Raw genomic sequence first — 13309 nt, 5'->3', positions numbered from 1 at the left:
AAAACAGGTACACATTTCATTTGTGCTACAGCAAGAGCTATCAACATTACGACGGTGTTCCATATAGACTTGCTTTTTTTGGGGTGCACCGCCATGTAATATAATTTCTATGGTTTTAACCCTACAAGGTTGTCCATTTTGTGAGACTGCAAAGGACTGCACTGAACTCCAGATACAGCTGTGCTTAAGATGCTTACTTCTCAAATATTACTGAGGTGCCAAAGCAATCTGAATAAACAACAACTCAAAACAACTGAAATAAACTGGAACACTGCAATAGAAATTAGTTCTCCAGCAGCCATTACAATCCAGGAGGTCTATAGCTTATTATATGTAGTGTACATGGAAAGGTATATCAGTAGTAGGGAACTTATAATGAATAATCAAGTAAACTTTTCCCATTTCTTCTTCCAATTTGGAATGTCCAATAATACTCTACAGCACCCAAAGCTGCAACCTCTGCTATCACGCACATGCTCTCCTCCTCAGCATGTAATGTCAGCCAGTGCTTCTTGTTAAACCACAGTCAACAAGCCAAGCCCACACAGACAAGAGTCAGAGGAAGACACTTCATGTGCAGCTCGACTAGTGGACAGCATGTGCTCGACTGACCAGCAGGGGTTGATAGAGAGCAAAGACGCAGTCATCCTGGCCAGCTGAAACCCTCCCTATCCTGGCAATGTCGGGGCTAACTGTGCATTGTTCTGCAGGGCCAATCAGCACCTAATTAGACTGTGGGGATTCCACACATGCTGAAACGGTGCCTTTACAGGATGAGCCATCCATCAGCGCATCAAGCAAACTTTTTATAGAACATTCAAAGACTTGTGTATTGAACTACAGAAGTCCTAGTACATAAATCGCCAGATTATAGCTCTTTGAAAGTTGTACATTTCAAGCTTTATCGCTTGCACATAATACTGAACGGTCTCCAACTCCTCATCAGACTTCACCATCTGACCGACAATCTTCGTTATCATGCTGTATCTAAAAAGGATAAAAACAAGGGGATCTCTGTCCTACCAAAGCTGGCACATGCATTACTAATCATGTCCTTAATGTGTACAAATGTACATTTGGAAACTCCCCAACCTCTACAAAAGTACCATCTAATAAACTCCCCAAAGGCAAGTCAGTTATACAGCAGAATGTGTACAGACAAAACAACAATAGGTGTAAACCATCTATATTGTTTTAAGTATTTGAAAAACCTATATAGTGGATGTTGTCAATGTTCAGTAGATTTGTTACAGTGTTGAGGAAAACCATTATAGGCACTTGAATGTCTTGAAATCTTGAGAAGGGTTTAGAACATCAGTGGAACATGGCTATAATTCACCCAGCAATGTAAAAGTTAACCCAGTCAAAGTCACTCACCTACAATAAGATCTGCCGTCATCACGTTGCAAAGAATCAAAAGCTGCCTTATCCCTAACTTTCTAAGAAATGTTCCCTTAACGTTATCACACACTGTAGCACATATAGCAAAGCCAGGTTTTCTGTATGAGACAAAGGGAAACTAGAGGAGGTTTGTCGGATGAACATATTCTTCCGAGTCTATTTATCTGTCCTTGGAGGTCAGTTTTTCAATCAATTCCTGGAGCGGGACCAGTTCCTTTCTGTCTATCAGGTTAAATTCCTGGAAAAAAGACAAAGATAATAATTACGCACCACACACAAAGCAATCGGGGGACCTTCAAGAATTTCAAAATAGAGACACAGAGACGTATTAGTGCTTAAGTCATGTACATGAGTCAGCTTGAAATTGTGCTAAATATAAAAACAATCTTTGTCCATCTTTCTCCTTTATCCTTTTCAAACTTAATGAAACTCTTGTTAGATCAGGGGACATTTACTACAAACATTTTTTCTTAGTAAACCAATAAAACATGCATTTAACTGAGGCTTATGGCCAGGCACATGCCAGGACTCTTTCCTCCAGCAGTACTGAGAACATTTTAATGACCAAACGAAGGCACTGTGAAGCACACGCACCTGAACAAAGAAAATGAAGTGCTTGAATGACGTGTTCAGGTGGGCCTCTTCCTGCAGCTGGATGACCGCGTCAAAGTGCTGGTGGTATATGTGGGCGTACACCCGGAACAGGCGCTTCAGGATGGTTTTGGCAACGGACATGAAGTTCTTGGGGAACGGGACACCTAAGGTAAGGATACAGGTACAGCGGGAGGATATGAGGTCACAATCCTTTTTCCCTTTCACTTCATTCAGACAAGAGGAAAGCAGAGAGTGTTACAACAGCGGATAAAGAAGGGATCAGAGTTGGTAAAAGGACCATGGGAAGGAATCAAACAGCGTACAGGGAAGTTCATGATGTACGCTGAGAGTAGGCCTCCCGATGGACTGTGTCACATGGTGTGTCCCCCCCAACCCCATCACAGATAATTCTGGAACCCCACAACAATTATTCAGCTCTTACAAGCTAAGCCAGCCTAATAAATCACTGGGCTTTGAGTGAGAAAACTACACAGCAATATTCATGAGAAATCTAAAGATCAGCCAGTGGTTTTAATCAGAAGGGAAATTCTGAACATCTAATCACATCAAGGGAATAAAATGCCTTATCTGTACTAATTTAAGGAAATAAATTAGATAAATAAAATCAATAGTCGGAAGGGAAGATCAATTTCAGACGGTCCTTCAATAATGCCGTCTAGTTGAATGTACACCAGGGACCAAAATCAAAGAGGAGAAAACCGGCCCTACCTATTTTTGATGGGAAGAGAGTCTCGTCATCCAGCTGATCCTGCACCCAGGTCATCAAATAATCAATATACTTTGGTGCGGAACACTTGATTGGCTTTTTTATGTTGGTGCCATCAGCCCAGTGGTACTCATACCTACAAAGGAAGATAAATAGATGTTAAATTCTTTTTAAAAAATAAATAAAAAAATACACATTCGAAAATGAAACTTTATTTCAAAAACATGTCTATTAGCAAGGAAAAATAAGATAAGCGGGAATAGCATGCAATTAAATAAATCTTAGTTGTCGCTTAAGGCATATGCGTGTACCAGACCCCACACACACATGCACACACACACATTAACACACACGTGAACACACACGTGAACACACACGTGCACACATACACACGTGAACACACAAAGACAATCGGATCCCTTACTTGGGCCCGGCTGACATCACCGGGCAGCTCTCCTCGGTGCAGAAGTCAGTGATAGTCCCGTAGAGCATATTGATCTGGTTGAAGAAATCCACAGCTAGGAAAGGAAAACACAGGCGCGCGTAACTACGGTGGCTCAAACGCTTCACAGCGTAACAAACCCCCGCGTGTTACGTACTGGAGAAACAACGGAATGACCGTAGGCACCAGCCGGGTTCCTCACTCGGAGCGAAGGCGTGATTCCAGGGTCTAAAGGCCCCGCCCGGTCTGTCGCAGGACACGGGCCTTACGTTGGCTCCAGGCTGTGGCCTTACAGTTCATCCCAAAGTTCCAAAGCAAGGAGACATTACACCTACTATCACTCTGGATACATCCAATGCTGGGTTAGCACTGAAAATCTGTCGGTGGAATTTTCAAAAAGAGCTAAAATATATACCAGCACACAGAGACAATGAGACCTAAAAACTTTTTTTTAGGCAAACGGTTTGTTTAAGAATGCAAAATAAGGGCTAAATTGTTTTAAATGAAACCAAAGTCCCCGGAGGCCGTCTTAACAGCCACTTGGATTGGATCATTTACAGCGCCATGATGTAGGCCCAAACTTAATATACATTTATGAAGTCATTAAAACACTGCAGGCTAGGCAAACACCTTCATGGAGTAAAGCTGCAAGAGAAGAGGAACACAGCTTTGATTTATGGGTTAAACTGAGCAGGAGACGGCCTTACACAAAGCAATTTCGGCGAACTAATAGATCTTTCAGCAGAGCTACTCAGCACCCTTGGAAATGATTTTAAAAAAAGGTTGTATCATACAGATGGGGAACCTGAAATTTCATTTAACAGTCCCTTGAGAAAAGCTTCTTTTGCATGTGACATGTTTCGAGTACTGCTGCTTGAAATGATTCAAAACCAACAATGTGAATATTGAAAAGTAGCATGTCACTTGTTAAGAGCATCCCGGACTGCCCTCTGAAAACAATTATCAGTCCGTTACCAATGAGATGCGTTTGGCTGGATGAACATCAATAGGTCTTGAAAAACACTCTATTTCAGTCAAATTCAGAGGGAACGTGCAAACGGGTGGGTGAGGATGAGGTACGCTGGTGTTAACAAGTAGGGTGAACTGCATTCTGGGTGTCTTTTCACACTGCGTGACCTTGAGACGGCCTCCTTCCATTCTCAACCTATCAGTGAGAGCACAGAACAAAGTGCTGCTGGGGGAAAAGTCTGGCATCGACACCACACATTACAGGAGCACACACTCCACAGCCACAGAGCGAGGAAGTCATTTTTTACTTTACATCCACCATTTCATAGAAGAAGAAGAACATGAGACCTATTGAGAATTACCCATAATTAATAGGCCTCTGGATTGCTTGCCTTAGCCGCATTTGCTCGTGGCACATGAACTGATGACTGCTGTCTGGTGCTCTGTGCGTCCCAAGTGGGCTCAGGGGAAATGAAATGGGCTGACACGCTTTTCCACGGTCATTTGTCTTGATGCAAAAGAGCAAACAAAGCCTTGACACTGGGCCCGGGTGACGAGAGAGAACAATGAGGGGGGGGGGAACCTAAAATTCACATTTGTCATTCAAGGGAGAAAATGCACATGGCCGCTTTGAAACAGTTCCCCGTGGTGGAAATTTCAAGCGAAAGGCAACATCTCACTGATGCCAAACTCTGTTGCGAAACAAAATACAGCACTGAGGGTGCTGCTCAACTACAAGAAGTGCAAAGTCTTCATTGTCTACACGGTTCACTCTTGAACATTCACATCTCTCCTCTCTTGCCCAAAGTACTAAAAACCCACATCCAGCATCCGCTGCCTTCATTTATGCAATGTGAACTCTTCCCAGTACCTAAATCTAAATTAAATTCAGCCCCCTAATTGTCAATGGAGAAGAATTAATTAATACATGGTAACTTTCAGAAATTGAGTTTTAGGAAATTATACAAACATATCTATAAGCAAGCAGAACATATTTACTGTTTCCGAATGCAAAAAATAAAATGGGAATAAGATGTATAGTTTGTCTGCTTGACCAAGAAAGGTCTGCAGAACCAAGTTCACTTAAGGTACTGCGAGCAAGAAAAAAGAAACACGGAAAAAAAGATTTGCAGAAAAGGGGAAAAATTGGATGCACATGAGAGGGATTAACGGTCCTGCGTGTCTAATAAATCTGTCCATCGCAACCACACTTGCGGTCTTTACCGCTGCAGAATTCACCTAGCATGACCTCGGCCGAAAAAGAAACATCCATTTGTTGTTAATATGCTTTCTCCAGCTGCTGTTCTAAGACAAATTACACAGCCTCACCTAAAACAAAGGATAAGATATGTAACAACACAGCAATGACTACTGGGCACTCATTGGAGAGAGCTGGTTTGACAGAACAATCAATCACAGCACTGATCTCGACAGGCCTACTAGCTGGTCCTTCTGCACATGACGGACTTCTATTAAGGGTATCAACTGTCCAACACGCTGCCTCTGGGAGGGTAGTGTCAATGCATTGCTTTATAAAGGAAAACTTGTGGGCTGAAACATTCGCTGTTATTTTTATCTAGAGCGAGCAATTCTATTTACAGTCACAATATGATCCACTGTGAAATTAAGTCTCGACTTTGGCTCTTTTTCAAAGATGGCCCATATCAATTTCTCCACCAGTCTCGCACTAGATGTCACCCCCCTTCTCAATCTCAGATCAGTTTGTAAACTTAAAAATAAAGAGACGGAAACATGTTTCAGTCACCACTGGCCCTTGATGACACTGTAGAACTTACTGAAACATGGCGGCAGTGTAGCACAGAGCGTAAGGAACTGGGCTTGTAACCAAACGGTCATAGGTTCGATTCCCAGGTAGGACACTGCCGTTGTACCCTTGAGCAAGGTATTTAACTTGCATTGCTTCAGTGTGCATCCAGCCGTATAAATGGATACAATGTAAAAATGCTATGTAAAAGTTGTGTAAGTTGCTCTGGATAAGAGCGTCTGCTAAATGCCTGTAATGTAATGTAATGTAAACCTAATGAAGCGAAGCATCATCTGGGCCTTGTAATATCGCCTCTGCAGACAGATAAGCTTCCATCTAAAGAAATGAGACTCATCATTTTCCTATTCTCTCTTTATACACATCCACACAGGCAATGTGCACAGGGCAATGTACCCCTGGTTATAGTGGGTCATTGTAAACAGAGAACCAAAGAATGAATCTTGGACATGTGCCTGCAAATTCTTCAAGATCATACTGATTAAAGTTGGTCATCCGCACTTGAAACCACACAGGCATCTTTGTCTCACATCCAATATCGGGTTGTTGTTGTTGGTTTGTACTGTGTTGTTTGAACTGTATGTGTTAACTAAGCAATTACACGACTCATGTGTTTGTCTCATGCCACCTTCCATCGAAGTAGGCTACTGATTTTTTTTCTTTTGCTCTGTTAACGACGTGTAATGAAGGATGACCACTTTCTCAGTTATAGGGCATTTTTCTCTGAATGCACTATAACTGGATTTTCACCAAATGTACTGACCTCCATATTACAGGAGGAAAAAAATAAAAATAAAACAGGGAACCATGTTCCTGCCAAAGGATGAATGCTGATCAATGTTAACAACTGAGCAACAACAAATTACTAAAATCACCAATTAGCTCGCTTACGTCTTCCAACCACATCTTCAAAGGCAACATTTTTTATAGCAAAAATAAACTGTCTGAGCCCAATTCAAAAAGATTGTCCCTTTATGGCACTTACCAGGAGTCCTCACATCTCAATCCCAATCAGGCAGTAGGCCTCCATAAATCATCTATTAAAACAACAGCAAACTGACAAACTAAAGCAAAGATTTGAATTACATCACACTGAGTTACAATGCACTGTATTGTTACAAGTACAGAAAGTATAGCAAAACCTCTGGGTTATGAGATAATGAATAGTCATTAAATGGATGATATTCCTTAGAACATTTTTAATGACTCAGAAGCCCCATTAACAGAAACAATCATAGCTGTGTGTAGGTAATGGGACTCATCAGCCTGAAAGATTTGTCAAATCTTTGCTAAACTGGGAAAGTAGCAGCCTACATGGAGCACCACTGATTTGTGTGCTGGGGTAGGTGGAGCCCTTTCCAATTTACACTCGGGGAAACAAATTCTCTACACAGAAGCAGTTCACACAACAGGGCTGCACTCGTGCATTTGCTTCATCAGCTCATCAGACTGACACATTTGTTTTGTGGGAAAAACAAAACAAAGAATGGTGAGAGACCGAACTGAGAAAAAAAAAAACCTTGTATAACAGACATGAGTCTTTGTTCTTCTCTGACAAAAAATAACCGATTTCCTAATGAACTGGCAGCCCACCTCATATAGAATTATTTTTTCTGTGTACTACAGAAACATTAAAGCCTCTCCCTCTTCACGAACACCTGCATTTACGCTGCAGTAGGTCTGAAGCCGACCTTAAACACAGCCAGAATTTCCAAACGAGCGAGATGCCGCACAGCAGCTGATTTGGTTCAAAGGTTCGAGTACACTCACATTTTTCAGGCAGCCTAAAAAAAGCCATTAACTCCCCCTTTCGAACAGCAGCTCTGCTGTTCACGGAGTTCACAGCAGTGGCGCTCGGACGAAGAGGCCCACGCCGCAGAGCCAGGCGGGCGAACGCGCGGGCTGTTTTTTTTTTTCAGTTCGGGGGGGTCCGTACTCACTGTTGACGGCGACCCACTCGTTGAGGTCCTCGCCGTCGGGCAGCATGACGGCCATGCGCAGGTTCCCGCTCCCCAGCGTGGCCTCCGCGTGCTTCAGCAGCTCGTACTGGTGAGAGCCTTCCGGAATGTTCTTCTTCGGCTTGAACGTCTTCGACGAGCGACTCCCACTGCGGGACAGCAAGGAGAGACAGCGCGACCAGAGATTTATGTGCATGCATTCCCTCAAGCGGCACTGGGTACACCTTTCACAATGAAACGTATAAAGACACAGAAAGCAGAACCGATACTACAATCAAATTATTTGTGTGCTCATCTAATTGTTGACACTGGAAACAACATTAAATTTGTTAGAATACCAGGTTAGAATATCAAATTCTCAAGTCTCACCAACATAAGGCTTTCTTGAATGATACAAAAAAAAAAACAGCAATTTAGTAAGAAGTGGGGAAAACTACTATCAACAGTTGGGATTCATTAGGATTCAACCCTTGCTGTAACCATCAGCAAAGTACCAGTTAATCAGACTGAGTAGCTATAAGCCATATAAAACTTTTAATTTGTTTGACTTTTGGCTCGTTACCGTTAGGTGACTTACAGCAAGCCCAGTACCTTCGTGTTCAGCGTGAACCTTGTGTGCACTCAAGCTTTACCCGTGTGCACGTGTGGATCAACCCTTGCTGAGCGTGAATCCGGCTATTAGACACACCTTAAAAGCTACATTCCACAGATCATGACTTTTCATGTTCCAATCTTTGTTCAGAGCTTTTCTTGAGCCGGGAATTTCATAACGCATCGTCCTGTGCCACAGCCAAACTATTCTTCTCAGCAAACAGAGCTGCTGCAGGGGCTGGCTTTCAGACGAGTCCGTGCAGGTAACGTGACATTTAAACGCACCGCGGAACAAATGCATGGAAACTGCGAGGCAGGCTGTTTCCACATTCAGGTGTGAACTTGCAGGGCTGCTGTTACGACCATGCAAGCACAGAATACGTAGCCTACTACATAAGACTAAATACTTAGCAGCTGCTGCTAACAAATATGACCCACAACAATACACATATTTAAATGAATGCATTTTAATGCAATCACATCCACGTATCTGATACTTCGGTGTCCAGCCAATCAGCAAAGAATAAAAATTAATTTACCAATGAATACCATAAATAAAAAGCACTTAATGCGTTAAGGAGTTTGATTGTACAGGAACAATGGGTTGAATCCATTGAAGCGTTGAAGCTGGCTTTTAATGTTTATTTTGGTTATGTTATTTTTTTTAAGTTCAAATCAAGAAATAAATGCTTAAATAAAATAGGTAAATTTCCATCCCATGGCCCATCCCACCACAAGTGCATCAGATGCTGGCCCAGCTTCAACTGCTGTGCAAAATCAACCATCCACATTCAAGGCCACTTTCGGTGCTTGTAGGTCTGAGGAGTTGTCCAGGACAGTCAAAATCAGTCGTTGTGGTGGCTCTTCAACAAAAATAGATATTCTGAAGGGACTCCTTAATTCCTAACATGATTTGACAGGGGAGCAACACCATCCTCTTTCCCCAGGATACAAGATAGGATTGCGTGCGTGCGTGCGTGTGCACATGCGTCTGTACTATGCACACAATATTACTGTGTGCATCCACTCCTGACTGAATTCGCTATCACAGCTTAATGTGCCACAGAACTAGGAAACCGATCAGCGACGTCATAGCATCGAACAAGCCCACAGTTTACCAGTAACTTTACAGCAGTGCAAAGGGATCACCGTACAAGCCGGGCGTGACCCTACATATGCAGGTGGGCATCACCCCGTCGCCTCCTTTGTCACCGTGTGACCGAAGTGCACCTGGGCCCGACCTCGGCATCTCATGGAGACTGCACACTGTAAGCTAACGGAGGCCTGTCCCCTCTGCTGATTAAAGCGGCCCATCAATCACAGGCCGCCCCCCCCCCGTCACACCTGCTGCTGCCACTGCCCTTTAATCCTCTCACAGGGCCGCAGATGCTGCATAATATCTCACTTACTCATGCAGCATGGGACGAGCACGTTGCCGGGGCGACACGTGACATAATGAGGGAGACAGAAGGTTGCAGGGGTCTACCCTCTCGTCTGAATTATTACATTAAGACCTCAGTCAGGGAGAAGGTTACTCAGATCAAAAGGATGATTTATAATACACAATCATGAATGGGAAATTCATTTCAAGCAAACCATAATAATCATGTCTATAGTTTTATAGACACAGCACAGCAGTAAGTAGCTAACACTCCTGGTGAATACAATAAAAGACATGAAATGAAACATTAGGTTGGTCACCAGCATAACCAAGTCTGCACCAGAGTATTCAATAAAACGCGTGTCATGTTTTGCTAAGAAGCCTGGTCACATACAGAAAGTATCGCACAGACGTTCGCCTTAACAGAAGCCTTGAACGCACTGCAGCAGAGTCTGGGCTTAGATATAAAACAAGTATAAACAATTACCTCTTTATGAGTCACGGAATATCTCCCTGGAGGAGTGCGAGGATAGTACATTGTCAGAGGATCAAGTCCGAGCTATTTATGAAAAAATAAACGCTACTCATTATGTTAACTTCATGAACTGCAGCAAAGCTGCTTTTAAACATTTAATTCAAATATTTTATATGGAGCAGAAATTAATGATAAAAGAGCACTGCCCTCCCATAATATTATGGTAAGAAAGTGTGAGGGCAGTGGTCCTCCTTTACGAGATACAGACAAAATACTTAACCAGGGTGTAACCACAATTAGTCCTTCAGGTAATAATAATAATAGGCCGAATGAGCCATGTCTAGCCCATGTTCTTGGCTTGCTGCAATATAGGAGAGTAACCGTGTTTGACTTTCACATGGTACACTGATGCCACAATTCATCTTTTCACTTTAAAAGGACATTTTACCTTGCTTTCTGTTAAAGGCTACGGTAGACTCATAATAATTTAGTTTTGCAACCAAAATATTATAATATTAATAGTCCAGTATGGTAGCATTTAGCTACATTTACGAAGTGATCCAAGTGTTGTTAGTGCATGGTTGAGAAATGCGTTGGACCATTGTATTTTAGGCATGGAAAGGTAACGTTACAGATTAAACGCACAAGAGAAAGGAATACGTGTAATTTGTAACAGTGCATCCAATAATCAATCTGCAGGTAGCGCATCCTAGCGAGGTAGCAAGTTAGCAGGCTGAACTCCACAACTGTTCAGGAAAACTGATGGAACTTGCCCGCGACACTTTCCAGAACGCACCGGGGAACCTCACATTTCACCCTTCTGATCAATATTCGTCCGAGTATCGATTAAGCTAGCTTCTTAGATAGCTAGCATCTTAGATAGCTAGCATCATGAACCAACAGAGAACACTGTCGTGACAAACACAAATTCGATGGCCAACTGAATTAGCAGATTACCGTCTGCTTCTGATATTAAATGTGAAGCCACTTGCTATAATTTGCGACCTATACCAGCTAGTCTAACTCACTAGTTAACAGCGAACGTTAGCTAGCTAGCTAGAAGCGAAAGCTATCTGGTAAACTGTTTCACTCTAGAAGTGTGATAACATTTTACGTGTAGTTAGCACTGGCTATGTCAAATTACCAGTACGACGTACTTATTATAATACATGGCATACTGCCGAAGCGAAGTCATTCGTTATCCTAGATTTTACCTTCACTGTCACAAGTGACACATAGTGTTATATTGCAGACAAACACTCGCGGATGATAGCCATCCAGCTTGAAGCAAGAAATTGAACTTGACACAACCCTGTTTGCAGCAATACTTACAACAAAAAGCTCATTTTGCAATGTGAAAAAGGCTCTCCAAGAACACAAGAATGATTCGTATTGTGACTCCAAATGTATGTCCAAAACGGGAGCAGCAGTTAAGACGATAATTTAACAGCAGCCACAACAAAAACAAAGAACAGCACACGCTCACATACAACACTCCTTGCCGAGTCTTCACGGCTAATGCCAAACTTCTTCTTCCTCTGTTAAGTCTCAGATGTCTCGAACCTCGCGATACCAAAATCGTGCACATGACGTCATGCTACCCACAATTGAGCCCGCCTACTGACAAATCCATATATAACTTGTATTGGGTAGGCCTGTTGTCCACACCCTAGGCGACGAGTGACCTAAATTATTGAAATTGGTGAATATTACCTGCGCCAGAATAGTACATGGTAGTAGTCAATGCAGGACAGCCATGTGATTCACTGGTCTCAATCACATTTGTTAGAGAAAAGTTAGTTACAGAGGGAGCGATCTCTTTTTTGGTGGAACGGCGCAATAAGATCTTCTGCAGTTATTTCATGTTTTATTGCCCTGGGACTTCACTACCGAACAGTTGCATTCTTGGTAACTATTTTGACGACTGAATCGTTTTGCTCATTTCAAACAGTAGTTGTAATGGTGGTCATAATTCGTGACCCTCGAACCAAATAGTCGTTTTCGTACATAAATTGGGTGATCGTAAGAATAGCACGGGTTCAGATCTGTTGATGTGGCAGCAAATATTTTAGTCATACATACAGTACATATAGTACTTTCACCAAGATATCTATTATGATCATATCATCTATGGGTGCATCAGTCTTCAAAAAACTTTAAAATGGATTCAGCGGGATATTATTAGCTGTTTCCACTGAAATCTGTGTCTAAAGGTATATAAAATAAATAGATATTGATTTATACAATTGAAAAATATAACACAATGTCAATTCATTTTGCATTAGTTAAAATGATAAATGTAAGATAGTGCCTATGTATGAAATAGCAAGGAGTATATTAAACTGAATTTTGAGTGCAGTTGATGGCATTTACATGCAGACACTGCAGACTACATCCTTTCAGTAGACATAAACTATAAGTCACACGGATTATGGTTCAAAATGTATAATTCCACACAACCATGACTTCCGACAAATTCTTTTTTTATTTATTTCTGATTTGACATACTTATTGGGCATGATTTCTGTAGCTGCTTGTAGCTCCTCTTCTTCCTCTTCTTCTTAATCATAATCATAATCAGAATGACAACCATAATAATAAAAATACAAAGACATACAAACTCAGTTTTTGATCACCAGGCAGGAAATGGCTGAAATAAGGGCATTGGGGGGTTTGTGGTCTAAAGCAATACTTCAAGCAACTTCAAAGCAGCTTGTGTAGTAGGGTTATACCAGTTACAGATGTTATGCTGCAGTTTTACATATAAGTCACATTTATAACCACTATACATGTAGGTTATTTGTGGTTAGAACAATTTTATATGATTCATGTGACCTCAGACTAGTGGTCAAGGAAAGAAGAACCAGCACAATCTAAGACTTATATTTACATATATAATATGGAAGCTGCAGCCTCTGGAAATATAACACTGCTGTACAAGTTCATTTGGTGCTGCTTTAAATTCATTTTTATGCTTCAGGCCATGAA

At 41.9% G+C, this 13309-nt stretch overlaps 1 protein-coding gene across 1 annotated transcript; it reads right to left on the bottom strand.

Annotated features, from left to right (window-relative positions):
- Positions 1–706: 706 nt before the first annotated feature.
- On the bottom strand, positions 707–11852 carry LOC118213231 (MOB kinase activator 1B-like). The gene is made up of 6 exons (XM_035392028.1): positions 11654–11852; positions 7857–8023; positions 3147–3240; positions 2725–2858; positions 1996–2159; positions 707–1639 (listed from the first exon to the last, which is right to left on the bottom strand). Exons 1-6 carry the CDS (start codon positions 11665–11667, stop codon positions 1562–1564), a joined length of 651 nt encoding a protein of 216 aa, XP_035247919.1. The 5' UTR covers positions 11668–11852; the 3' UTR covers positions 707–1561.
- Positions 11853–13309: the final 1457 nt, after the last annotated feature.

This window comes from Anguilla anguilla, chromosome 14, assembly GCF_013347855.1.
Source record: "Anguilla anguilla isolate fAngAng1 chromosome 14, fAngAng1.pri, whole genome shotgun sequence".
In the NCBI taxonomy this organism is placed as follows: Eukaryota; Metazoa; Chordata; class Actinopteri; order Anguilliformes; family Anguillidae; genus Anguilla; species Anguilla anguilla.
This window is presented reverse-complemented; position numbering and strand designations above follow the sequence as displayed.

Bases quoted from the DNA above. Each gene is read 5' to 3' on its own strand.
- LOC118213231 (XM_035392028.1), bottom strand. The intron at 2,160-2,724 runs GTAGGGCCGGTT...TCCTTACCTTAG, and splicing joins TCTCTTCCCATCAAAAATAG to GTGTCCCGTTCCCCAAGAAC. The intron at 1,640-1,995 runs GTGCGTGTGCTT...TCTTTTTTCCAG, and splicing joins ACTTCATTTTCTTTGTTCAG to GAATTTAACCTGATAGACAG.